The sequence below is a fragment of the Calonectris borealis genome, chromosome 9, assembly GCF_964195595.1.
Source record: "Calonectris borealis chromosome 9, bCalBor7.hap1.2, whole genome shotgun sequence".
NCBI classification, from domain to species: domain Eukaryota; kingdom Metazoa; phylum Chordata; class Aves; order Procellariiformes; family Procellariidae; genus Calonectris; species Calonectris borealis.
The window spans coordinates 18,176,487-18,204,274 of NC_134320.1; the positions used below are offsets into that span (position 1 = coordinate 18,176,487).

Here is a 27,788-nt window from a genome sequence, read left to right on the forward strand (position 1 = left end):
GATGACTGAGATCCCCCCTCAAGCCATTTGAGAGTGTTGCCAGAGGAACAGCAGCTGTCAGAAATATGTATTCAGATAGGAGTCACTCTCTCAGAAGCAACAGGAATGTTGCAAGGTATATTTGGGGGTGTAAATGCCAAAAAATGGTGCCTCTGCAGGGTTTGTAACAAAAGCACTGCGGGTGACAGCTTAGAATGAAAGTCCAGCCTTTCAACTGGCAAGAAACAAGCCAGTGTTTCAGCCGTTAATCCCTCTCACTGCCCAAAACAAACCAGATTTCCAAAGCAAAAGAAAAAAAAAGGAAAATAAATTTTAAATAAACAACATTATTTAAAACTGCTCTCATTTTCATCCTTGTGGACGAAAGTGTGGGCTGCGCCCCTCTTGCTGCACAGAGAAGGACACTAAAAAGTAGCATAATCCTGACACTTAAAACCAAGCTTTTCTCATCAATATTCTCTTTCTGCGACTTGTTTGTTATTGCAAAACTGATTAAGTGAACAAGCAGATCATCAAATATTGGCTCTACTTCAAGCTCTCCATCCACGCTCTTCGCAAGATCTCCCCAGTGAAACCTCACCACTTTCAGTGCCCACCTAAGCTTAAACCATGCAGAAGCCAACCCATTCCACCAGCAAAGCCCGTCACCCTGGCAGCATAGGAGCTCTAAAACAGAGCTGCAATGCATAAAGAAGTATGTATATGTTTATGATGTACTTCGACTAACAAGCATGGTCAGGGCTTGTCTCAGGAGAGACTGAAGAAGAAAGCATGGATATAAATCAAAAGCAGCTTCCTGAAGGAGATCCGACTCAGGGAAACGCAGAAAACTGATCCAGCCTTTCTCCTGAATTTATGGGCTTTTCTCATCCCTGCCCTGAGGGATGGAGATGCTCTTTGACCGGGGACCGGCGATGCAGTTCTGGGCATCATCCCCGGTCAAAGAGCATCTGCAGCCACTGAGCTCAAAAGTTCATCAGCTCCTCCCCAAAATATTTCTAAGCTCAGAGTTAGGAAACGCAAGTGAAAGCTCAGCCACGCTGCCGATCTTCCAAGTCAGTGAGTCAGGGAAACTCCCTGTTATTTCATGCTATAAAAAGCAGGCAATGCACACAAGGATGTGGGGGTAGGACACGCAGAGCCGTGCCTTACCAAATGACCTGTCTCATTAAAGGAGGAGTCGTGCATCTCCCCAGAGGTAGGAAACCAGGATCCAACAGACTGGAGTCACAGCTCCCTCCTAGCACAGGGAGACTAAGGTTAAGCAATCCTCGAACAAAATAACCTCAAAATGTTAAAACATTGAACTCAGAAGCACATAGGGAACAAGCAGTGCAATGAAAGCACCTTTGCAGAGGTGATTCAGAAGCTACCAAAAGTGAATTAAATCCCTGCAAGACAGTAAGGATCCCGTGGGACTTGTTGGCCCAAAGCAGTTCACAAGTTGGATGCACAAGACCCTGCTGATACCCAAAACCCAGCTGCTTCTGGGCTGGAACATGGCGCATGCTGAAAAGCATACAGTGACACAAGGCTGAAGAAACAAAGACCCATATAGTTGGCTGCAGGTGGTAGGGACATCGAGAGAGAGTGCGGCTAACCACATTTCAGCTTGAACTGGACTTGTGGGTTAACCCTGAATTAGCAGCAGGGTTTGCTTCCCTCCCATTGACAGAGTCTGAGCCTGGGCTGCCAGGAGGGACGGCAAAAGCCTGGGTCCCAGCTGCCCTCAAGTTCCCTGTTTCAGCAGGTGTTCAGAGCAATACTGAGAAATCTGCTTGGTTTTTCCTGAATAAAGAGAATTTTCCTTCGCTAGTGCTAAAGAAAACCTGACATGGGGTAAGGCCAATCCATATCACATCATGAAAACACCCCAACTCACAGGAAGGGCAAAGTGAGCAACACACCCCAGAGAGGTCACAGCACACGAGCAGAGCTTCCCCTGCAAGAACCACACGTGCTTCTGCTCTCCTGCTCTAGCAGAGCCTGGTCCCCCTGCCAGAAGAGCCGAGGGTATTTGCAGAGGCCATCACCAGTGGAGCACCGGTGAGACCTCAGCCGCATCCCTTTCCCTCCTTAAAGACGACCTCTGATCCAGCCTCCAATTTTAGCCACCAGCTCTGTAAACTTGGCACTGAGTTTCCCTGCTTTATCACCACAAACTCTATCTTCAGGTACAGCAACAACATCGTCCCGCCGTCAGGAACTGTTCCAAATATAACTGAACCTTTTGTGCTGGAGTGATAAAAGACAGAATCCAGCCTTGGAGCAAGAAATGGCTTAATGCTGCTGCTGCTGCTGCTAACGTCAGGGAGATACTGCTTGCTCACCCAAGGCTTTCTCAGCCCCTCCACGCCAGCAGGGGTGGGAACTTCTCTTGGTCCAAGTCAGCAAAGGTGACTCACAGCAGAGGCAGCGAACCGTGCTGCTAGGTGACCTTCTTCATTTAAAATAAAACCAATCCCTGGTTACTTTCCAAAACAGAATCACACAGGTAGCTAGTATTCAAAAAAGAGTGAAGCTTGTCTTTCTCGCAAACAACATCTGCTGCGTGTCTGCCTGTGCTCTGCAGGAGGCATCTAGCAATGGCAGCTTGAACCGTCCTCTACCTGGAGGAGTCTCTCTATCTTTCTTAGCGAGCTAAAAAGGCTGGGGTGAGGATGCCAAGGTCATACAGGGACTTCCACCAGATCTCCAAGGACATTCCCGTGCCGATTGCCGGTTCCTCCTGCAGATCCCGAAGGCGCCACATAATCCACCGCTGCGCACAGCCTGCTCCCGCCTCGTCGTCCCCGGGTCTCCCAGACAACCAGCAGCCCCCTTCCTCGGGCTCCCCCGCCTGCTCCTCCGGCACGCTCGGCACTGCTGGGAAATGGGATTAAAAGAAAAGCAGGCTTCGTGCAATTCATCTGCAGCCACGGGGAGCGGCTGACGAGGCAGAGGAAGGCAGAAGAGCTCTGCCAGCCCAGCGGGACAGCCCTGCAGTGACCAGGCAGGGAGAGCCGAGCAGGCTGGCTGGGAAACTGAAACGCAGGGCTGCTTGCACCGGTGCTAAAAGCTTGCACCGGTATAAAACTGGGGGCACAACCACAAAAGGCTCCCACAGCAAACGCAGCCCAGACCTGCTGCTCGCCAGAGCACTCTGGTTCTGCACTGGCAAAGGAAGAGGGAAGTAAATAGAGATTAAAGGTGGTTTTCAGCCTTTTCCCAGCATGGCAGATAGTTTTGCCTGCTCATCCTGGCGAAGCCTCCCACAAGCAGATGACCACAACCTGTGGACCGGGGATAGTGTCCATCGGATTTCGATCTGCACAGGACCTGCTGCAACAAGCAAGCAGGCAGCCAGAGGCAGCGACACGCAGAGCAGACCCCCGCCGCAACCCACCTCCCTGGGACCAGCTGCTCACCTTCCTCCATCGCTCCCAGCACTGGTTCCTCTTAGGGACCTTCTCCTCTGGCCCTGCCGTCCCCGGGCCTCGCTGGCGCTGGAGCCGAAGGCGGCAGCTCTTTGCTAACCTGCCCGGCTGAGCAACGGCCCCTCTGCTCCCCCCGGGGCTGCATCCCTCACATCACCCACCCGCCACTCCAAGGCGCTGAGAGTGTTTCCCATGATCCATGGGAAGCTGGATCCAGTGACCTCTATCCTATCGCTATCAGTCACGGCCACAATCTATAGTGAAATGGCACCTCCCTGGGAATTAAAATGCTAAACCATTTGCACAGAGGACAACGAGGCTGTGCAAGGCCCACGCCAGGATCCTCCCCAGTGCACCAGTGACAGCCAGGAGAACAAGCAGGCCCCCTCGTGTGTCAGCACCGGAGGGGACGATGCCCTCCTCGTCCCCGGGGGAGCGCTGGGGGTGGCACCACGTCAGGCCTGTTACTCACACGATGGTAGAGTCTGGTAGTGCAGGACTTGCACTTGCAAAGGCAAGAAAATGCACAAAGATAATTCCGGAAAGAAGAAGTAGTGAATGCAGTCAATTCCTTTTACCTTTCTGAACCTGCTGGGTCTGAAGCATTAGCTAAAGAGGGAGAATAGCTCGAACCCTGCAAATCAAAAGGCACCCCAAACCTGCGCTGCAGCTTTAAAAGCACCAGTAGCATTTTCCCAGCTGACACTGCTAGCAGGAATAGAGCAGCTAGCTGAGCCCCTCAGATAAGGAATGCTTCTCTCCCATATCAAGTTTCAGCTGTTCCCTCCTCCCCAGCCAACACTCCCATTTCCATCCAACACCCACCCTGCCCTTGTGAGCACCAGGGCAAAACCGAAGCACAAAGCAAAGGCCGAAGACATGCAAAAACCTGAAGTAAATAGGACTCGTCATCAAAACACCTCCAGGGAACAACCTCTGCTGCTTTTATAAATGCTAACAAGGAAAACCGTGCCTAAAGCATAAAATAAGACCACGCAGGCGAAGCCACCGCGGCGCGGCCATTCGCACCGCCAGCCACGTGCAGGCGCAGGGCCTCGCCTTCAGAAATAAAGAGAAGCTGAAGATTTCTTTTCAGCACCTAGTCGGGGCAGCCGACTGCCAGGAGGGTGAGGAGACATGATCCAAAAGCAGCAAGCTGCAGAGCCACCAGAACGGCAGCGCGGCGTCAGGGCGGGACGGTTTCGCCCTTACGCCACGGCGTGCCAAGCAGAGCCTCGGCAGCTGCCGCCTCGGCCACGGCTGATGGCGAGTTGCTGTCACCATCATAGTGGAGACAGAGCATCGGGTACTGGGGCACACGTCTGCAGCCGTCACTGCCCCTCCAGCGGCCAAGACGCCTGCCCGGGGCAGGGAGCAGGGCGGTGTGCTGGCCCCGGGTGGGTGACGGCGGCCACACGCTGCTCTAGCAGCCCAGCTCATCGCCTGCTTCCTCCCCACGAGGGACCGAAGCGGGGGCAGCGGCATGCTCTGCGAGCGCCGATGCCCACCCGGCACCGGGGGTTTGCTCTCTCCCAGCTCACTGCCAGGTACCCCGTGCACACGCGCTCCCACACACGCCCACGCAGCACATGAACTCCCCAGGGGCATCCCGGACACCCCCACGCATCCCTAGCGCTTCCCCAGCGCACACTAGCACTGCTGCCACCCGTGTTCTTGCACGCACATCCCGTGCTCCCTGCCGTGTCCCAGATAACTTGTACGCACACCCCGTTACCCCACGCGTGCGCCCCCTGTGCACGCACAAGACCCTGCCCCCACGCGTGTCTCGCCCCTGGTGCCGGCACGCACAGCGTGCCCCTCAGCGCACCACGCTCCCCCACGCCCCCGGCACAGACACACACGCAGAGCAGCGTGCCCTGCCCACCACGCACCCCCATGTCATGCCTCCCCCGCGTGCCCACGCAGGCCCTGTCGCCGATACACTCACACCTCCTCAGCGTGTCCTGCCCTCACACACGCACCCACCGGCGTGTCACACACACGCACACGTACCGCACCGCCGCCGCCGTGCCAGGCCTCCCGCACACGCGTGTCGCTCTCCCCCCGCGCACCCTGGCGCGTCACCCCGTGCCCCCACGCGCGGCCCCACCTGCTCTCCGCGCGCCCCTCGCGGGGCCCGACCTCCATCCCGGGCGCGCGCGGCCCCGCCGCCGCCGCCCGCTGCCGCCGCGCCACCGTCACGTGGGGGCGAGCGCCCGCCCCGCCCCGCCGCCGCCACGAACTACAGCTCCCGCCGAGCACCGCGGCTGCCCGGCACCCTCCGCGCGGCGGAAGAACTACAGCTCCCGGCATGCACTGCGCGCGACCGCGCTGAGGCGGGGGCCGGGCATCATGGCGGGCGGTTCGCCTCAGTTTCCCGCCCCTGAGCTCTGCACTGCCCTCGGCGTCCTCCGCCTTCGCGACAGCCCTGTTGCCGCCTTCAGAGAGCGAACGCCCCGTGAGTCAACGTCCTGCGTGAGTAGGTGAGGGGGGAGCAACGGGCCCTCAGGTTTCCTGTCAAGCACGGCTTCTGGCGCTGCAGCGGGGCGGGCGAGGCAGGCGGGCCCGGCTGCGGCGTCCTCCATCCCGCCGTCACCCCTGTAGGTCCCTACACACAGGTGTGTGTCTTTGGCGGACGCTGCTGTAGGACCCCGAAGCCATACGCCGTTCTCAGCGTGCGAAAGCGGAGTTGCCAATCGCGTTACTTAAGCCCTCTGAGTAAAGTGTTTGCACTGGGGTTTTGCTGCACCACAGTGTAAAACCAGAATAATCGCTAACTGAGATAGCCGCTTACCAAATCCTGTTTCAGAGATGGTGAGAAAATTGCGATGGCAAGGAAAAAACCAAACACCGTGTCCCCGAGAGACAGCTCATGCACTGAACATACCAGCACAGACAGACAGACGGAAAGAGGTTTCTTTTCTGTTGCCCACAGTAAAGAGGATGTGAAAAAGATTGCAGAATTATGTACTTTCCACTAAAAAGCAGTGAAATGAAAAAGGAAAAAGTGATGCTGCTGCCATCAGACTGAGAACAGCCAATGACAGATTATTTATAGGAGACAAAACCCAGATATGTCTCCAGAGTTGTTTGATGCTTCAGAAACCAAAGGTAGTCTTTTGCAGTGGAAATTTCCTATAAGTGTTACTTTTAATGATAAGTATATGCTGCTCACTGATGCTGCATATATGACGACACAACCCTTGACCTGAGACTTTCTATGTGGCTTATTTTACCAGTACAGTACTTCAGCGGCATTCTTAAATACTGCTATTCTTAAAGCAATAACAACAACAAAACGTTTTTCAGAAGGCACTTCATTAAGAGACTAGGACTCCCCATACATAGTAATTGTATGCAAGTGTGGAACAACAACTTCCAGCATGGTTGTCAGGCAGGCAGAAATTTTCTTGCATAGAGCCTACTGCATTGATCGCGTGGGTTGAAAACACTGGCTGCATATGGCATGTTTGGTATCAGGGCATCAGACTATGTGTTAACTCTCACAGTAAAGATATCAAAGAAAATAAAGTCATCAAGACACGTATTGTAAAATCATCGTTAGATGATCACGCCTGGTGAAATGGAGCATGCAGATGAAGCTGACAGATCTAATTTAGCTTCTAAATTGGTAATTACAAGATTCCACGAGTGAGAAATAGCCTGGATGTTGCTTAACAGTGAGTTTTTAAATTTCTTTTCTTCAGAAAATCTCTCCTTTTCCCCTGCTTCATTATGTTGTTTTGCATATGTTACTAATAGATGCTGTTTACTTAACTATTGTCAATGCCGATGTCAATTTAGAGAGCTCATGAAAAACCATTCCATCAAAAATAAGCCTGATCAGACAGAGCCTATAGTCACACCCAGATGTGTTAGCTTCTGCGACTGCGCTGAGACTAAACTGGAGATTAATCCTCCAGTGTAAAATTTGAGGATTGCCAATAGAGGTCAACAATTGTGAATGTATGAAAGCATCTATGTATCGTTTTGCTGAACAGTAGCACAATTTGGAATCTCTCAGACCTGATTGCTGTTTGGAGAAGATTTGGGTGACATAAAGGTAGTTATTGTCTCAATGTAATTTCTTTACTCATTAAACCTCACAGAGAAGGCAGAATTGGAAGTTACTGGTAGATGCCAGACAATTTCATGTTAGGAATAAGAAGCTATTTTTAATAGGGGTAGTGCCTGTGCCTTGGAACAACCCCCCAGGGGAAGCAGAGACCTCCTTTGGAAGATGCACTTGAATAGCTCACCTGTTTCTGGGATCAATGCAGGTGTGATATTCCACAGCCCGCAACATACAGCTTGGACTAGATGGTCCCCTCTGCTTTAAATCTATAAGTGCATTTAATACCTGATTCTTTGGGTGTGGTTTCTGCTTGGTAATTGTAACACTTGAATTTCAGCCAGGATGTTCCGCAGGTGACATCTAGTCTGCGATTCCTCCACAATGTACCGTAATAACAGGGGTTACTGGGCAGCCAACCCGTGAAGTCTCATTTTTGTGAGGAGACAACTGGTGCTCAGGAAGAGCCTGGGGAAGGCCCAGGAAAGAACCAGCCCCCAAACTTACTACAGGCTGTGGATGCTTTAGACACACTGTTTGCTTACAGTGGATACAAACTCAGCAGGGCTGCAGTTATACAGTACTTTATACGTTTAAAGTACTAGTTCTTGTAACTGTGAATGCCACGTGGAACGGTTGTCATGGGGCTAGATACTGACACAATCCCGAGAGCTAGACAGAAAACCAAGAGCTGATGTTTGCATGGTTGCCTCCATGATCCCTACGGCATTTCAGCCATTTTGAACACAGAAGAAAAATACTCTTCAGGATCAGAACCTCTGCCTGGTTTTCTGTGCTGAGCAGCAGGCAGCTGGTGTCCTGTTTGGATAATAAATGCAACCTGTGGCTGTGATACAATCTGGATTTTTGTCTGATTTCCACTTGTCACGAGGGCAGGCAGCATCCGCCACCTTTGCAGTTAGCATATTTGTTTTGGGTAAACAGAGCATTTGTTTATCAGTGTGACACAGTCACCAGATGGAGCTGCACCCTACAGCATCACAGGAATTTGGTTTAAAGGGTTTTTTTTTAAAAATACATCTTTTATTTGACACCTCTATTATTAGTATTTATTGGTCATCTGGCAATAGCATCTTCCCTTTAGAAATGTAGCCTGACTTTAAGAATCTCAAGTCCCACTTGTCATCAATAACTTGTCATCAAATCCCACTTATCATCTGGAGGAAAATGCATAAATTATCAAATATGTGGCTCCAAGACTCCATGTCTGAACTTACGGTGCACATGGAGAACACAGAGAAGAAAACGGGGTGGAACTCTCAGCCTCCAGCACCGTGGTCACGAGCTCCTCCTGCTTGAAGGGAAAATCTCCCACTACCTGAAGGCGTCCTATGACAGTAGCTGAGCCATTCTCTTCTGGCCAGTAGAAAGCAGCAAGAGGAACATCCAGGAGCACGTTACTGGTCTTATTTTAAAAGGGAAGAGAAGCATAAAGAGTGTAAATGGAGAGGCCAAGACCTTATCACCAGTCTGTAGTACAGGACAGAGGCCAGAAAGCCTCCACTCTCCTCTCATTCTTGCTTTTCATGATCATACTCCTGGAGAGATCTCCCATTCTGCAGTTAAGGTGCACAGGCCGGTGTAGGTGTACGTGCCTCCCAGCACAGCAGGATAGAACTGTGCCAGGGATTACACACACGAGGAGCTGGTAGTGTGTTGGGTACTTAGGATATCGCATTTGCCACGGAGTATTTATTTTAGCAAATGAGCATATGGAGTATGTGGGCAGTTAATGAAATGTGGGAGTGTTCCTACTGCAAGGACTTGTGTGTAAGGTCATGCGTATGGAAATATTTATTCCTGCCTGTTGTGGTTTAACCCCAGCCGGCAACTAAGCCCCACACAGCCGCTCGCTCACTCCCCCCGGTGGAATGGTATAGAGAATCGCAAGGGTAAAAGTGAGAAAACTCATGGGTTGAGATAAAGACAGTTTAATAGGTAAAGCAAAAGCCACGCACACAAGCAAAGCAAAACAAGGAATTCATTCACTCCTTCCCATCGGCAGGCAGGTGTTCAGCCATCTCCAGGAAAGCAGGGCTCCATCATGCGCAACGGTTACTTGGGAAGACAAACGCCATCACTCCGAACGCCCCCTCCTTCCTTCTTCTTCCCCCAGCTTTATATGCTGAGCATGACGTCATATGGTATGGGATATGATCCCTTTGGTCAGTTGGGGTCAGCTGTCCCAGCTGTGTCCCCTCCCAGCTTCTTGTGCACCCCAGCCTGCTCGCTGGTGGGGAGGTGTGAGGAGCAGAAAAGGCCTTGACTTTGTGTAAGCACTGCTCAGCAATAATGAAAACATCAATGTGTTATCAACATTATTCTCAACCTAAATCCAAACCAGAGGCCCATACCAGCTACTAGGAAGAAAATTAACTCTATCCCAGCCAAAACCAGCACACTGCCCAAGGGCATTCGCAACACAGTCCCTGCAGTCTCAGTATGCAGCTCCCCCTCTCTGGAGGCAGTCAGTCAAACCCTAAAACAAGCTATGCCCTGGTCTTGTTGCAAAGCCTACTGAAGGCCAAGGGCGAGGGAGGTCAACTTTTGAATGGCAGCCTCAGCACAGCTGAGGAGGACACAGGAGGAGAACACGCAGGGAGATGTGGACAGTAATGCCAGGTGACCATTGTGAACAGAGGAAATCGATACGGATTTTCCTTCCAGCATTTACTGCCTGGTTTCTGAACGAAGTCCAGCCTCTGCGATCACCTCTGCCCATCTGCTCCTTCCTTTACTATCTTTGGAACTCAGTGACCAATTTCAACCAACTACGAGCAAGATGTAGAGATTTCAAAGATAATTACAATCCCTTAAATTTAATAAAGGGAGTGTCGGATGAAGGAAGTGCCACAGAGTGAAAAGAGATAGATCCCAGCCCTGTTACAACTCACTCAGCAGCAGCCAGCTGACCATGAGGTATGTGTGTCCTGTTGAACCACCAAGACACACAGCTCCAAAGAATGCAAATATACAGCAGGGAAAAAAGGTTTCACTAGATTCCATGTTCAAAAAACAAGTTGTTAATTTCTTTTCTGAATTTCTGAATCATGTCATTCTGACCACAAGCTGGAAAAGACAACTCTGAAAAGAACCCAAAGAAAACAAAATGTCAATAGTCATGCTGTTCTCTTTTTAAATAGTAATTTTAAGCCTAACATGGTATTTTGAAATAGGAACCTGGTTTGAACCCTGCTGTTTGACGTTTGGAGACAATTGTGTTAGAAACTAGCCTGCGCAGGTCCGGCTCTTTACAGAACAGGTTATTTCTCTCAACTGCCCTGGGATCGCAGGCAAAGTCGTCCCGCGTTCAGCTTCCCAGCTGAACACCCTCTCCCCTACCCTGCAGCACCCCAGCACTCAATCGCTCTCCGGTCAGCCCACGACTTCATGCCCTGCGGCACAACTGCCCGCTCCCCCAAGCCCCCGGCCGCACGGCGCCCCACCAGCAGCAGCAGCGCTGCTTCCCAGCACGGCCCGCCGCTCCCAGGCCCCGGTCTCCCCAGGCCGATGTGGCGGGGAAGCCCTTACCCTTCCCAAGGACACCCGCTGTCGGCTGTCCCTGGAGAAGCCCGCCTGCAAGCGGCCTCCAGACGGCCCGGCCGCCCGCACCCAGCCGGTTACCTGCGGGCCCCGCCACGCGCCGGGCCCGAGGCCGCCCCGGGCCCAGGCGCGGCGCTGCCACCGCCCGCGGCACCCCGAGGCCGCCCCCTGCCCCAGGCTCTGAGGGGAGCGGGCAGCGGGGGTCCACCCCGCGGCACCCCGGCAGCCGCTGGGGCGGGCTGCGGCTGTGCGGGCGCCGGGGGCGGCAGCTCCAAAGGCGACGCGGAGGTACCGCGCTGGGCCGCCGCCGCCCCCCGCCCGGACCCCCGCCACTCCCCGTGCTGTACCTGCTCCTCCCGGCCAGCAGGGGGCGGCGCGCCAGTTCCCGAGCGGGAGGGGGTGGAAGAGGGGAGGCAGCTCCTCTCCTCGGCGCAGGCGTCTGCTTCCAGTGCTGAGCAGAGGTTACTGCGCGTGCGCGAGCTGCCGGCGCCTGAGCGGGGGAGGGCTGCGGCGCATGCGCGGCCGCACCCTGCGCATGCGTGCAGCCCGCTGGCCGTCGGCTGAGGCGGGGAGGGGAGGTGGTCCTGCGGGCAGCCATGAGCGGGTTCGGGGCTGCGGCGCCGCTTGCGGGCTCCTCGGCTGCGGCGGGGGCCCGGAACGGCAGCAGCGACAGCCTGGAGAAGATCGACATGTCCCTCGGTGAGGAGAGCGCCTCGGGCCCGCCGCTGTGGGGGAGAGGGCGGAGGGGCGCGGGCTGAACCAAGCGGTAGGGCCGGGGGGGCAGAACGAACCAACAGGCCTTGCCGGGCACCGGCGCGGGCGGAACCAACGGGGGGCGTAGGGAGGCGGCCTGCGCCAAGTCGGGCGGGGGAGGGGGGCTGGACCCTACCACAGCTAGAGCGCGGCGGGGGCCGGAATGCGAGGCAGGCTTTGGGGGCCTGCGGGCCCGTCGTGGCGGGGACGGGAGGCGAGGCCCGGCTGTGCCCCCGGCGGCAGCGGGGCTCCCGGGGGTCTGGGCCCGGGGGTCACTGTCCCTAGTTAGGAAGGAGCCGGGTTCAGCGCGGTGGGTCCCCTTTGTTCCATCTGGGTGTCCGGAGCAGGCCGAAGACCGGGGCGCTGCGTGCGTTTGTCGCCAGTCAGGCCCGCGGTGCCCGGGTCCTCTGCTGGGTGGCCCTGGGGGAGCGTCCCAGGGTCTCGCCTGGCGTTCGTAATTGCAGGGGCGGGGGTTGGCTAGGTTGCAGCTTAGCCGGCCTTGCCCTTTTTTTGTTCCCAGGCTTGGAAATGGGTAACGGCAAGTCTCCTTTGTAACCCCTCTGTAATACTTCACCGGTCAGATCAAGCATGATGTTGTCTCTACCATGTAGTTTCCTGTGACAATTACCCCTTTCTGCCCTGTCTTCCCATTGGTTGTGTGTGTTAGGAAGTCGCACAGCCTCATTACAGGTCTGCAGAGCTGTGTCTCTTCAGTGTGCCTGAGCAACTGACATGCACGCTATATATATATTTCAAATAGGTAACTCAGAGTAGTTCTGTTCTGGTCCTATACACTGAGTCCCCTTAACAGTTGGGGACACATTTGGTGTGTTCCTGGAGTGCATCTTCCAGTTTAGTTTTATCCAAAAAATTTGGTTTTCTATGCTCCAAGACTGCACCATGACGCTACCAGAGCATGGTAGATAGGTGCTATCAGGAGACTTGCTTCAAAAAGTGAAATCACGGTGTGAACTAGAATGTTAACAGTAGACTCGGCCTTTGTGGACCACCTTAAAATACGAGGATTTGTACAATTTTTCCTTCTGCAAATGATCCAGTGGAGTTCTTTGTTTTGGCAATGGAGATAACTTGTGAAATGATGTTTAGAGTTTGTCTGAATGTGGATTAGCATTACAGCATTCCTATAAATCTGTAAATCTATTTTTACTTGTAGTATAGCACACTGAATCTTTGTTTCCAAGGTTACCAAGATTAATAGGGTTATTGATTCTGAGTGGCTAGGTCTATTTTCATATATTCTAATGTTTCTTACTTGACCAAATTAACCTTTCAGTTAGCCACTACTAAATGTTGTGGACATTGACTAATAGCAAATTGGAAAGGACTGTTGTGGTGTCATGGTGATGTTTTGTTTAAGAAGCTGTTGTGAGTGGGTGTGTCCCTTAACTTGTTTCCTTGCAGGAGAACAGTGTCATCCACGCCTACTGTCCCCAAGTCAACGTTGTGTGGTCCGGCGTAAACAAAGATAAGATGCAATCCCACGTTTGTTGTGATATCAAAAAAACTGACGCAACATTAATCTAGGAAACCTTAAGATCTCCATCTTAACATTGAGTATTTTCTCATGTAGTAATAAAGATTAAACCTATTTTTGTTGCTAGTGTGTTATCTGCAACTCATCTGAAGCTAAGCTTCCAGTTTGATAATGTTCCCAGATTAGTCTGCTGTTCTAGCTGTAGGTTTGATCTCTGATCTCAGGCGAGATAGGAGAATGCCTCAGTGTCTCTCAGCTAACAAATGCATAAAGTCCCAGATATCCTTCATTTCCCCAAATAAAAGAATATCTGAAGAACTTAAGTTCTTTTGTTTAAAAACTTGTAACCCTGTGTGCAGCAACAGCTAACTTGCAAAAATGGCATTTAAGGCGGCGCAGATGAACTGTGAAGCAGGGATCCGTGGCAGTTTTTCTGCCTCTCTGAACGTGGCAGTTTTGTATCGCAGGTGCATAGGAATGGAAGCAGCCATTACATAGAATTACGTATTCTGCTCTAAGAGTTTTGGAAGTTTTATTTTTTGTTGAACATCACTTTATTAGTGGTGCTAAGTTCAAATAATGCTCCTGGTTGAGTACTACTGTTGGCAGTGATCATTTCTGCTATTTTGGAGCTGTATACCATTTTGAAGTGGCTTTGGTTTCCTTTGTCATATAAAACGGATAGTTTGGGAATCCTTGCTCTAGGAATGACCCCTAGAAAAGAAGAAAAGAAGATTCAAACCCTGGGTGACCTGTATCGGTATTCCTTATGCTAATAGATTTTTTCTAAATATTCAATCATTTTTGCAGCAAAGTAAGCTGATTTTCTCAGCTTTACTTCAGCAGGATACAAAACATTGGATAACAATATGTTGTGATTTTTTTAATTTGTTTTTACACTGTTTTCTCCATTCTACCCCATCCGAGTCCATTTGAACTCTGTTAAACACAGTAACTCCGTTCCCATCTCTCCCTGACTCAAAAAAGGATGTCCACCTGTTTGTGGTAGCTCCCTGTTGAAACGTAACATTTTTATCAGTTGTGCTCTCCTGATTTAGATGCAATAAACATAATTTGACATTTTCCTTTATGGTGTTTTTGTAAACAAGCTAACAGTCAAATAAAAGCATGCCGCATCTGTTGCTTTACTCTTATGTCCTGAACTGGCTACCAGATCAGTGAAGGAAATCAAAGTGGTGTGGCGTGATTCGCACTTGACAGACCTGCTGTTCACTTTTCATCAGTTTATTATCTTACACATATTCTTAAACCAAATAATAATTTGTTCAACATTGTTTCCCTGGACAATAGATAAGGTGATTGCTTTGGATTGCAGATACCTGGGAAGAGAAGTCTTGCTTGCTTTTTTCCCATCATCTCAACCTCGGTGAACACATGAAGATAACTGATAGGCTGAGTTCTTTCTGTGTGATTTTTCTTAAGTAACTTAAGATGAAAGAACTAAGGCTTGAACTGACATTTTGTCTGGAATCTGCAAAGTCTGTTGGTGGTGGGATTACCTTCTCTTTAATGGTATACAAAAACTAATACAGTCATTCAATTTAAAATTTCATGCTGGGTGGAATGCCATGATCTTTCAAGTCTCTTGGATCTTCTGGATGTATGCAACTGCTTCTCTTTTGCTAGGGCATTATATTATAAAGGAAGTACTATAAGATTAACAGGGACTGGAAGTTTTATAGAGATGTTTCTGGAACCTTAGCTTGTATGTGCTGGCTTTGCAAGATTAACTGGTCTGTTTCCCATGACTCCAACCCGATAGGGTTTTTTCTTCAGAACTAGAATATGTCTGCAACGTGTCGAATCTTTCTTTTTTATTTTCTGCTTACAGATGATATAATTAAACTGAACAAGAAAGAAGAGAGAAAACAGTATTCCCCCAAAATGAAAAGAGGGCTTCAGCAGAATCGAACTCGACAGTTCAGGACACCAGGCTCCAAGTGGGGAATCCAACAGCAGAAGGGTGTGTCTGTCAAACATAATGTGGACTGTGCAGTATTTTTTTTGAGCTGAAATGTAACCTAATTGGTTACAATTGGTGGGTTGGACTAGATGACCTTTGAAGGTCCCTTCCAAACTATTCTATGTTTCTAATGAAAATATATGGATTGACATGGTCAAATCAGGTGTCTTTCAAATAGTGTCATATGCAGTTTTGATTATAATTCAGTTCTTTGTGATCCATTTATGTTTGGTTTTGCTTCTGGTTCAGCGTGAGAAAGTCATTGACATGTTTGGCCAACAGGGAGCTTAGGTGCCTGATGGACTCCATTTGACTCAAGGAAGGATTGGCTTTCTTTCTGATTTTTTTAAATTTATTTTAATTTTGGAAATTGTGTTGATACTTTGTCCCTTCTCAGAGATGGATAGAAAGAGTGCTTATGCCAAAGCCTGTATATTAGGAAATGTGGAGGCCTTGCCAGAGCTCAGAGCTTTGTGCAAAAGAACCAGCATATTTATATTTGCTAGGTAGAATTCTCCTCCCCAAAATAGCCGTTACTGCAGACTGTAATGCTGCCTCTGGGGTATACAAATGGATAGTGCAGAGTGTCTGAGTCAGCTTTTCTTGTTAAGACCTTGGGATGCGAAGGAAGCACCATGTCAGCCTTCTTAAACCAATGTTTTTACAGTGGAATACAAAAGTGGGAAAAAAAATCATATAGGCAGGGAGTGAAGAGAGGAAAAGTGCACAACAGCAGCTTTACTGTAGGTTCCCTGAGTAACTGTCAGTTTTGTGGTTTTTTTTTATAAACAGGAGCCATATTCTAAAATTATTCCCAGGTTTTATCCCGGTACCTGGCCAGCACCTGCCTGAAGTATAGACTGGTTTTGCTTATGTTTCATTTTGAAGAGTACCTTTTTAGCACTGGATTATCAAAATATGAAAAAAATACTGTCTAGTCAGAAAACTTACCACCTCAATCCAAGCTAATGAAGTGTTTAAATTAATACATACAATTTCTTGTTTAGTAGCATTCATTTAAAACAAATACACATCTGTCTGGTGTATTCACAGTGATCCCCATTTTATCTTTGTCATTGCTTAATATTTGTTGTAGCAGCAGTTCGTAGTTAGCATCTTAGACACAAATGTCTTTGGGGATCAGTGGAATGTTGTGTTGCTCAGGGCTCAAAGGATTTTTGCTTTTTATACAGGCCAACATAGCAGTGTTTCTTAATTTGTGCATCTTTAGTAAATTGGTGACGGTGCACGAAAATATTTTACATCATAAGGCCCAAGTGTAAGAATATTTGTGTAGGTGAAAGAATAAGTGAATTTAAGTTGTAGATTATCAAACCTGTAGGCTTTTATTTATGACTGCAGTCGTCAAATGCAATTGTTTATGATCCAAAGGGCACAAAAGAAGCAAGTATTAGAATTTTAAATTTTAGGAGGAACTTTGTGCTGCAAATATAAAACTCTAAATACAACCGTCTCGACAGTTACTTTTCTCTCTTGGAACCTTCCCTCCTTACCTGCCCTTGTTCTAGGAAAAAGCAAATTTTTTTTTTCCCTCCCCAAAATTACCAGATTAATGACATGTTGAAACGTTGTGAATAGCTTTAACTGCTCCCTCCTATACAGCTCTATATATTTTCTACCATTGAAAGCAAACCTCTTTTATATTGTTTTTTGAGCAGAAGGTATCATTAAATAGTTCTTCTGAGCATTCTAGTTATTAGTAGCTTATGACCGATAGATTTATTGCTGCTCTGTTGCCACTGAAGTTATTCTGATAAGTAGCAAATCCTCTGTTGTTTGTGGACAGCTACAGAAACCACAAATAATCAACAGCATTCAATTCCTTGTGGTTTTAGAAGTGGCTGCCAAACTCTCTGGAAAGAAGCGAGGAACTTGAGCTGAGACTCTTTTCAGCTTTTGGGGGGAGAAACAGAGAGAAGAACATTGTTCATTTAAATAAAAGTTGTCCTTGGTGATACACAGAATGCAACTGCACAAAACCCTGTGCAGCCTGAGCTAACTTTGAGGTTGTCATTTATTTGAGCAGAGGTTGGTCCAGAGAGCTTGTGAGGTCCCTTTCAGCCTAAGTAACCCTGTTTCTCAGCTTTTCTATTTGAGAAGAGGAGCATTTGCTAACCATCCACAAAATGCGGGTACATAGCAGTTTCTCCTTAGCAAATTTATCTAAAGTGGGTTCTGATCAATGGCTTACCTCATCTGATGGCTCCTGTCTCGTGAAGAAGCACAGATTTATTATCGATGCTATGAAGTCAGATATGTCAAAGCTACGTGTGTCTGTTGCTGTAGAGCTGACTCCTTAGTCTTAAACTTGTCTTGCAGTCTGAGGTTCTAAAGAGGGTGATACTTGAGGATAAAACTGAAGCATGGTCTGTATTCATAGTGTGAAGCTAAATGGCTCCAGACAGGGTTAACCAAACCCTTGCAACTGGAGATTTCAGATGTTTATACTGCAGACCTCAGACTTACAAGCCTTTTATATTCAAAGGCTGCTTTCAATTCTTAGTTTCATCCAGACTGCCATGCAGACTTTTAATTGAAAACACTTTAAATGTGATGTAATTCATGCGCTGTTTAATATGGTTTTGTGGGCCATTTGCTATATTCTTTTTTTTTTAAGTCATGTCTTGGGAACCACTGATCTAAATAAATAAGCTTTGAAGTTGCTTTTTTTTCTTTTCTTTAAACTAAACTGGTAATTTAAAGTGTGCTGAATGGGTGGGGAGCTGGTTTGGTGGGGTTTTTTTTGTTGTTTGGTTTGGGTTTGTATTATTCAGCACTTGATGAAGTTCCCTTTCAGAATATTTTGGTAGTTTTCTATACCAGAATGACTCTTAAGTTGTCCCTGTAGACATGTCAAATAACAAATTTTCAACAGAAATTAATGCAATGAACTAGAGCAAAACTGTGATCTATGTGAGAAGCTGTTTATTGTTGTGCTAGGGCTTGGGCCAGACCTGCTAAAATAACTGAATGACCAAATTGTCTTCAAGCGTAGTGATAGCTTCTGGTCTAAGGCAAAAAGTGTGCAGCCAAATAACTTGCATTGCCTGCATAGCATCTTAAAGCTATAAGCTTTTTCTTACAATAAGAATTGTTGAACTCTTCATGCTTGTTGCAGGTTACGGTAAAAATCGTTTGGGACGCAGAAAGAAGATAGCAGGGAAGAAGCGTTCTTATGGAGTTATAACTGGCTTGGCAGCCAAGAAAGCAATGGGTTCACGCAAAGGAATTAGTCCTCTGAACAGACAGCCACTTAGCGAGAAGGTAATTAATGCAATTCTAGTGGTTCATGTAAGAAGAGATTAAAAAAATGAAATACCATGGCTTCAGAAGAGTGCTACTGAAATATAAAATGGAGACATCTAGTACAACCTTTTGTTAAATTGGGGATGAGTTAGCTGAGTTCTTGTTTGTTTTGAGGGGGGTGGTTAATGACTAGGTTTGAAAGGTTTTTTTATCACTTAATTGGGTTGCAAGTCATGAAAATTAAAGTACAGAAGTATGTTCTGTGCAAGTATGGAGGTAGTTACTGTATTTTTACAAGAAAAGCTCACTTACTAGGATTTCTTTGTTACAAACCAATGATTCAGCCGACATGCAGGTGTTAAGCATGTGCCTGTTACAGAAATGGAAGTTTTTGCAAAATACTTAACTCCATTAGTAGGCTCCCTCTTTCGCACTCTTCCAGTGCATTGTTGCCTGCTCCATCTTATTCAGTATTGCAGAACAGGGATTGCTTTTGGATTCGTGAAGAAGAGTAATTTTAAAGACGTGTGGGGCATGTGTTTTGTCAGTTTAGGGAGACACAGTAATCAAAAAGTAACTGCTGAGCTCTACTATTTTTTTTTTTGCCTTGTAATGAGGGGAATATAGAATTCATGAAAGTGTAAAAGCTATTTTCAGATTATACTAGATTGTGAAAAGTGGGCAAAGCCAAATGTATTCTATATGCAGTTTGTAAATGGAAATTGAAGGAAAAGTGTTTGTGTGTATACAGTATATATACATTTATTGTTTTTTAAGAATGCACAGAGGAATTATCCAGTTTTGAAAAAGAAAACAAACCTGCAGAGACAATCTGAAATGCAGAGGAAACAAGCTCCAGCCCTCAGGAGGCCTGCCCCACTAAATAGAAGGTAAAATACCAAGTCTGCTTTCTGAACTCTTCTTGACAACTTTCCATAGTGAGTCTTGTTTGACAGGACTGAGTCCCAGAGAAGATGGCCATAGTAATACAGTCAAGACTATCATGTGTATGAAGTTCTACAAACCTGGAAGCTGAGCATGGGACAAATGCGGTCTCGATACAAAGCCAGATATTTATTACCATGTAGGGCACTCAGGAAGTACCTCTATTTGTGAGCACCTGGTATTCTGCCTTCATTTAAATCATAGGCAGCCTATATGGAAATGGCCAATGTGGATTTCTGTAGCTTTGAAGCAACAGCCATGGTTTAGTGAACTTTCTAAATAAAATGCCTTTGTGGAAGATGGTGCCATCTTCAGTTTCATGGAAGCTATTGCATGTTTTATTTGTGCTGGAATTAACATGTCCGTTATGAATGGCATCTTAACTGGTCTTCGTGATGAAAATTTTTACTATATGACTCTATTGTGGAAACTGTAAACAAACTTCTTTATACATGTCAAGACTGCTCCTTTTTTTCATCTAATCAGCAATGTTTAAAGTGCTGAAGGATACTGAGTGAAGTAAAAAGCAGAATTAATAATCATACTGTCCTGTGACATAGGAGTGCTAGGCTTCTATGTAACAGAAGTGATTTCTCCATTTATGAGTAATGTGTTTATTTCCTAGTAGATGAGAAGCTTATCGCAACTGAAATGTTCAGCCTCAAAGAGGCAGCATTGCAGATGTCCGTAGGGATGTATTGGGCACTTTCCTGACTTTCATAGTGGTCTCTCTAAGGTGTTATCTGTGGAGCCTTTGATAACTATATTTTAATAAAAATTACAGGAATAACATGCCGTCCACTTTTGCCAGAATTGGAAACAAACTAAATCAGCAGAAAGACACTCGTCAAGCAACTTTCCTGTTTAGAAGGGGCCTGAAGGTAATAAAAATTACTGAAAACAACAACAAAATTGTGCCGCAGGTTCTAAGCTAACCTATAATACTGATATTAATGAATCAACTTCAAATATCAGATCTGAGTAGAAACTTCAGGTGGACTGGGAAATAGGCACGGGTTCTTCTAGGGAAATGTACTTGTCCTCTTCAGTTACTGTTACCAACTGAGTCTTGCTTCCTGTTCCAGTGTAGCTGGACTGTTCTGAAGGGCCTGGAACTTGTTGGAGTGTTTGAGGGTAGTTGCGAGCTATTCATTTCTCCTTTTAAAAGTCAGCGTTAGAAAGCACTGTGCCCCTTTCAAAAGTTGCCTTCGGGTGAAGGATAGAGCAGAAACATTTTAAAAACTGATTATGTTTGGGGTTTTTTTTAGTTATTTTGGGGTTATTTATTTTAGTTAAGTTATTATTTTAGTTACTTAAGGATTTTTTAGTTATTTTGAGTAAAATCAAGAGAATAGAGTGTGTGCAGTGAACGATAGTGGTGTTCTTGGTTTTCATTTTTGCCCTTATCCTACATCTGCCATCGTTGTGACTGTAGGTAGCTGCTGTCTTCCATCCACATGGATTGCAGAATTATAGACAGGATCAGGAGGAAGAAAAACAAAACCGAAGTCCTTTAAAACAGCAGTGGGACTTAGTGGCATATTGGGTATTATGTATGTTAATATTGATCAGATTAGGAACTAGCCAGGTTTTTCTTGCTGGCCTGGTACATTTTGGTGTATCTTGGTAAAGTGTATGTTTGCTGACATAGTCTTTAAAAATGTTTCCATCTCTTTATTGGTTAAGTTCCTGTCATTTGACAACTTTGTTTAAATCATTTTGTGTTCTTAAAGTAATTTCTTTCCAATATCTTACAAAAGTAGTAGGATAGTTATCTTTGAAGGCCCTCTGAAAGTACAACCCTGTTTGTGCAGTGTACAAACAGCTTTAAACTTCTGTTTTTGAACTGCTGTATTTCCAGCTGCTATAATGGGAATTGAAACAGTATTCAAATCCAGTGTCTGTATTGATGTGTTTTCAGGTGCAGGCCCAAGTGCAGTCAACAGATGATCTTGATAATCAGACAATAAAGAGAACTCGTCAGTAAGTATTTAATTTGGAAAAGTTGAGTTTGGTTACTAGTATGATTCTTGTTTTAGTTCTGGCTTCCTGGCTAAGGTTATTGAATGGTGTGGTTTTTCTCCTGTAGGCATATCAGCTGAGTGACAGTGATCCTCCCCCTACTCTCAGTTATTTCCTAAATTACCTTCTAATTTAACCAGGAGCAGTTTGTTTGCATAAGATGCTTGCAGGAATGAGGGGAAGATGGTAGCTTCAGAGGATCAGACTAATCTCTACCACTCATGAATACTGCATAGACTGGAAGAAAAATTCAAATGTCAATGTTCTCCTGAGCTCTTGATGTAATTTCCATTTTATTTAATATACATATAAGCCTATGAAGCAGTTTGGAAATAAGCAAGGCAGGTCACAAGGTGGACACTCAGCTTTCCCCCCGTGTATTCTTCCTATATCATTTTGTGCCTGCTAGGTTCTTTGCAACTTGTTTGTTGGTAACACAACAGGCTGAGTAAGCAGCGTATGCCGCAGACGGGCAGCCTGTCACCTCTTTGATTTGCTGTGAGGACCGTTTTGGCCCCATGTGTGGCAAGGAAACTGAATGTTTTAAAAAAGTGAACATTTCAGCCAGTGCTATAGTTCTGGTACACCTTGCCAGCCTGTGATCTAGCGCTCACCTGAATAGGTTTAGATAATCTAAAAGATACAAGAATCAATGGCCAAGCTTCTTGTAGATTGTTTGACTGCATGTGGTCTTTGTACTGACCTATATTCCGAAAGCTTGTACATTCTTTACTAGCCAGTGTTTTGGACACACATTTAAAGATACTCTGACTGAAATTTCTGCAATGTCTTTGTAAGTGATTTCTGTGTTTTCAAACTAGATGGCGAACTTCTACCACGAGTGGAGGGATTCTGACTGTATCCATTGACAACCCAGGAGCAATCATAAGCCCAATGTGAGTTTGCAAAAAAGTTCTGAAATGTTCTTAACATAGCTGAAATCACTGTTCTGAGCCATTTAGCATGTTCCTTGCAGATAGCGTTTTAGGTGACCTCAACGTCACAGCTTCTTGTGAAGATTTTTAAATCTGTCCCCTTTCTGAGTGTTTCTGAGCTGTATTTGAATAATATCACAGCTGGATTTCTTAAGGCATCTCCCAGTTAGGAGCTTGATGTGTATGGAGTTGAAGAGTGGTGGGCTGGTAGATTTTCACCTTGTCTGCCTCTTCCAAATCAGACCGTATTGCAGCTGGTTTCCTCCCCTATCTGAATAAAATGAATGAGCATCTAGTTGATGAGTGATGGTAATAGTTCCTCCCTGATTCATAAAGATACTGCTGGAGTTGTGCTTAAGAAAGCATTGCTGTATTTATCTTTGGGAAGTTGATGGTACTGTTGTTTCATGAGGTGTTTTATTTTAAAAATCTCTTGAGTAGCTTTTTTGATTAGTAGCATTTTATCTGTAAGGAAGACTGTACCAATTTTTATTTTTTGTATTTATGGGCATAATTAACCGCAAATTATGCATTTGTCAGTAGGATTGAGAGATAAAAGATAAGATCGCTTCCTGTTGGGACACTTGCTGTCTGATAACAATAACAAATGCTACCCTTTTATAGTTCTGCCTGACTTTTACCGTCAATTTGTGCCCTCCAGCTATTCAGCCAGCCTGATCAAATGGCTTGATGAAAAATTCATACCTCTATCAGCATTAAGGATTTATTGCGTAAAACACATATACACTGTGTCCTTTGTAACATTCTTCTTTCACAGTTCCCAGAAATTACGATTAACTTGTACTCCGGTGCCACCATTTCTGATGAAGAGGGACCAATCTGAAGAGAAGAAGATTCCCAAAGGGGTTCCGTTGCAGTTTGATATTAATAGTGTTGGAAAACAGGTAAATGCAGTTTCTTTCCTTAACTGTGGAAGTAGTTTCAAGACAGATAAAAGTCAGTGAGCCAGGCACTTTCCTCCTAGACTCACTAGTGACAGAAAGAGGGAACTAGTGACAACTTCTTGTTTCCACTTCCAGTTCTTCCACTAACTTGCTATGTAACTTCAAGCAAGTAACTAAACTCACTGTTCCTGTTCCTGTAGTTCATGTCTTGCATGCCCACATGCTTTAAATGGGATTTAAAATGTTGAGTATTTCTAAAAGCCTTCTGGTGTTCCATTCAAGCCTGCTGTGCTTGAATGAGCAACAGCGCATAATTCAGGGATGAGCTTCTTTCAGTTGTGTAACCTGCATGGAACCCTGACAGCTGAATTTATAAGGCAACTTTTGCTATGCATCTAGGAAAAAAAAAATCAAATGTGATGACATAAAGGCTTGAAAGATGAGCAATTTTTCACAAGTTTCATGAAGACAGGCTATGTGGTGCAGGAATCTTAGTGCTGTCATTGAAGGAATTCTTACAGGGTGACAGAGTTAGATGCTGTTCTTGTAATCAGCTCCCTACTGTCAGCTGTAGAAAACTACATAGGATCAGTGCGTCGGTCTGGATTTGTTCCTTCCATGAATAAGCAGTATGTCAAAAATAGTCTACTACTATATTGTAAAATTAATGGAACTTTTGAACTCCAGTCTACTGCCTCAACTGGATGGACTGGAAAGCAACCTGCATTAACATGGTTAAAATGCTGCATTTGTTGAAGTTGCATAGAATCTGTGTGGGGAAATGAGTGTAGTGAAAGTTCCCTTTTTCACTCTGTCTGTCCTCAGTTTAACTTACAATGTTTTGAGTAGACTTTCAGTCTTGACATTGTGTACCATGTGTTCTTAATGAATTCTGAGAACTGCTAGCTCTTGATGTATAGTCCAATCTGATTTTTAAATGGTGTGGGAAACAATGAAATCAAATTAAACCTCTTTTTCTTTTTTTTTTTAAATCTAAGTGAGGCAATTAAGAAGTGAAGTGATGATACAGAATGAAGAAAAAATTATTCTTGTCTCCGTTACTTTGATTAAATTAACCTAGCCTCTTTTACATTTGTGGTGAAATGACTTTATTTTTCAGACAGGAATGACGTTGAACGAGCGATTTGGGATCCTGAAGGAACAAAGAACAGCACTGTCTCAGAACAAAGGAAGCCGTTTTGTAACAGTGGGCTAACCTGACATATGGACTTGAGCACTGATCCCACCTACCTAAGAAACTGAGATAAAAGTGGGCAGAAGAATACAACATACGTCACTGAAATTCTCCAGACTTTTTGCTAAGATGGTGGCAGAGCGATCTATCTTTATTACTTTTACTTTGAATGGTAAAAGACATGATGCCCTGAGGGGGGGAAAGTGGGGAAGATGATCTGCTGGAGTGGCACCATCACCTGGTTGGAAAAGATTCTGTTGCCCAGCTGATGACAAACACTGATTTTGGTTCATCTTGCAACCAAAACACAAACACAAATTTTAAAAGTTGGTTTTTTTGTCTAGGCGTGCTCAGTATCTGTTCTTTGACCCCTCTGTTATGGTAAAGATTGTCTAAGTGTTTCATAACAAACACCATTTTAGGGTTTTTTAGGGACTGCCTATGAACTTTCCTTTGGACTGCAGTTTGGCACAGAGCCTCAGTCCACGAATACTTTGGTAGTGATGTAGCGGCATTTTTCATGGGAGCATTGTTTGTACTTCTTTGTGCTTTTGAAGTTCAGTTTTTTTCCTTTCTTGAAAACTAAATGTTTTGCATCCTCACTTTCACAAATAAAGCTGTTAGCTGAGACCCAAAATATGTAATTGGGATGGAGACTATTCACTCTTATCCTTAAAAGTGGTCCAGATCATATTGGAGGAATACTGCACAGGCAGCATGAGAGTAATTTGTATTACAAATAACTCAAGTTCATCATCTTCCTCTGTCAATGGAGTATGTCTGTCTCCTATTTTTTCTTAAACTTTTGCTTTCTATTTCTTTTTGTAAGTTTTTTCACAAACGTAATGCAATAACTTCACGTTTTTGAATAATTTCATAGGAATAAATACAACAGATCACAAGAAAGTCAGTGGTGTGGCAGAGTTCCGGTTTATCCTCCCAGACATAGGATTCTCATCTTGCATACCTTGCCCCAGAGGGTTTTCTCTGGCTCTTACAAATAGCCAGAGGCAAGCAATCTAATGGCACTTGTTTGTATATACCAAAGAAAGGTAAGATGTGAAGCTGATCAAAAGTGGTCAGACATCTTGAAATTGGCTGAAACTGGGGAACATTGCTGTAGGAAAGCCCTCAGTTTGCCAGCATGTGTAAGGCATTAAGCAGGAGCATGTAGTCACTTGTGTTAAGCTTAGCTTTGTGCATCAGAGTCTGCAGGATGGTAACGACTGGGGCATCCTCAATCTGAATTTATACGATCCCTACAACTGAGGCACCTGTTCAGAATTGCTTCCAGACCAGGAACTGATGAATTTAACACTGTTCTACAGCAATGAGATTTAGGTACAGTCAGGTAAAAGAATGATTGGCTTGCTGCATCCAGAAATGTTTATGGTGTTTGAAGTGGGTTTAATTCCTTTTATTGTTCTTGAAGAATTTACATTTGACTTCTTACAGAGTTGGCTTCCTTGCATTTTTATCTCAAATTCCAAGTTAACTAGCGTTTACCAGGAACTTCAATGTTGAAGAGCATTTGACAGTAGAAGGGCTTTTGTTTGTATAGCAGTTTTAAAGTCAGAGTGCATCCTGATGCTATATAGTACTTAAACCCTTATTTTTAGTGTTGAAAAATATACCTTAGCAGAAGCAAACTAAACGTATAATGGTGTTAAGGTTTTTTTCTTAATTACTAGTAGGAATTTTATTTTTTTTAAATGTCCCACTGTTAGAATTTGAGTAGACAAAGTGTTGTCAGTCATCCTGTTTCAGTGTATACATTTTCCATGTGCCAGGATGCAACAAAAAAATTCTTTTGCATCAACATAGATGCAAAACATTGATGCAATGCATCAAAAAATGCTAGTTTGTATTTAATGAGAAGATGCTTTACACTGTACCTTTTGGTATTTTTTGGAGAAGTTATTACATTTGATCTATTCTGAAGCTGTTAATTTTTTTTTTAAATAAAAAGTTACAGGTTTCATACTGTCTTGTTCCTGTTATAACCACCTGGTCAATATATTGGTTATGTGAATTTTCTGATATCCTTCAAGGGACATCATAGTACCAGATTATAGTACCAAATCCCTTAATCTGTCAGCCCAAACACTGGTTTTCATGTTGCTGTGACATGTCTTGCTAGCGAGAAGTTGCTGTAATCGAAACCTTGTATTACGGGATCAGCGTGAACACCCTGATAAACGACCGTGGTCCTGTTTTCCAGTGCAATGCCGGCAGGAGGCTTGCGTAAGTGGAAGTGCTGCTGTTGGTGCTGCAGGAAAAAAATACTGCCTGTAAATATATTTGATAAGGTGTCGAGTATGGTGAGTGCCTTGGCACCTGAGTATCTGCAGTCTCTGTTCTTCATTACCAGCTCAAGTCTGTACGGTTGCCAGCTCCGGGCAGTGTTCAGACATGCAACAGTTCCGGCGTAAGCAGCTTTCCCAGAGCAAGGCTGGCTTTTATTTGGACACTGCAAATCCTTTTAAGGATTGATGACATCAAGGAAAAAAACATGAAGCAGCTGGTACTTTTCGCACCTACTTCAGATACGTGCGTCTTCTGCTTTGTTCGCTGCTGGAATGGGTCCGAGGACGCAGCCAGCGGCGCTGGGCAAAAAAGCCGCGCTGTGCTGAGCAGCCGGTGTGGCATCCCACCCAGGCGGGTAAGCTAGAATTTTTCTGAATTTCAGGAGGTGCACGGGCACTACAGCCGTTGTCAAGGGGAGCCGGGCACCCTCGCACGCCAGATTACCCCAGGCGAGTGGAAAAACCAGACCCGAAAAGAGGATGCTTCGGGTTTTTTTAACGAGCTGCTGTGCGCCGCCCCTGTCACCGCAGGCGCGCGGCTGCGCATGCGCACTCGGCGCTCTGTCACGGCTGGCGCCTGCGCCCTCCCTGCCCGTCACTGGGGTTCCCCGCGCCTGCGCAGTGGCGCGCGGAGCCGGAGCAGCGGCGGCGGCGGGCTGCAGCGGGGGGGAAATGGCGGCCGCGGTGCTGGCGGCGCCGGAGGGCGGCTCTGCCGTGATGCCGGCGGGGAACGCGGCGGCTTGTCCTCCGCCACCTGGTCCCTCAGGCCCGGGTTCGTGGAGCCGTTCCTTGGACCGAGCCTTAGAAGAAGCGGCGGCCAGCGGTACGCTCAGTTTGAGCGGCAGGAAGCTCCGTGACTACCCGCGGGCCAGCGCCGCCAACCACGACCTCAGCGACACCACCCAGGCCGGTGAGGGACGCGGCGTTGG

The 27,788-nt window shown here is 46.2% G+C and overlaps 3 protein-coding genes across 12 annotated transcripts in view; 2 read left to right on the plus strand and 1 right to left on the minus strand.

Moving 5' to 3' along the window:
• RUBCN (rubicon autophagy regulator) overlaps nucleotides 1-11,422 on the minus strand; it is a 33,364-nt gene extending 21,942 nt beyond the window's left edge. For 3 of the 6 annotated variants that reach the window (XM_075157148.1, XM_075157145.1, XM_075157144.1), the window contains exon 1: nucleotides 5,527-5,636. In XM_075157148.1, coding sequence (XP_075013249.1) covers nucleotides 5,527-5,564 — 38 coding nt within the window. In that variant the 5' untranslated portion in view covers nucleotides 5,565-5,636. Of the gene's footprint in view, nucleotides 1-2,675; nucleotides 2,840-5,526; nucleotides 5,637-11,040; nucleotides 11,107-11,399 lie in introns of those variants that run through there. The other 3 variants (XM_075157150.1, XM_075157151.1, XM_075157146.1) reach the window with 3 other exon arrangements.
• On the plus strand, nucleotides 5,750-26,534 carry FYTTD1 (forty-two-three domain containing 1). 3 transcript variants are annotated; one of them, XM_075157174.1, is made up of 9 exons: nucleotides 5,750-5,891; nucleotides 15,153-15,284; nucleotides 18,424-18,569; nucleotides 19,329-19,441; nucleotides 20,281-20,377; nucleotides 21,418-21,479; nucleotides 22,340-22,414; nucleotides 23,232-23,358; nucleotides 24,479-26,534. In XM_075157174.1, exons 2-9 carry the CDS (start codon nucleotides 15,206-15,208, stop codon nucleotides 24,572-24,574), a joined length of 795 nt encoding a protein of 264 aa, XP_075013275.1. In that variant the 5' UTR covers nucleotides 5,750-5,891; nucleotides 15,153-15,205; the 3' UTR covers nucleotides 24,575-26,534. The 3 variants fall into 3 exon arrangements, with proteins under 3 accessions (XP_075013275.1, XP_075013274.1, XP_075013273.1); XM_075157173.1 differs by having other exon boundaries at nucleotides 5,767-5,899; XM_075157172.1 differs by lacking the exon at nucleotides 5,750-5,891 and adding an exon at nucleotides 11,580-11,751.
• Nucleotides 26,535-27,469: 935 nt separating this feature from the next.
• Nucleotides 27,470-27,788, plus strand: part of LRCH3 (leucine rich repeats and calponin homology domain containing 3) — a 70,479-nt gene continuing 70,160 nt past the window's right edge. The window contains exon 1 of one of the 3 annotated variants that reach the window (XM_075157153.1): nucleotides 27,470-27,769. In XM_075157153.1, the coding sequence (XP_075013254.1) occupies nucleotides 27,532-27,769 (238 nt within the window). In that variant the 5' untranslated portion in view covers nucleotides 27,470-27,531. The remainder of the gene's footprint in view (nucleotides 27,770-27,788) is intronic. The other 2 variants (XM_075157154.1, XM_075157152.1) reach the window with 2 other exon arrangements.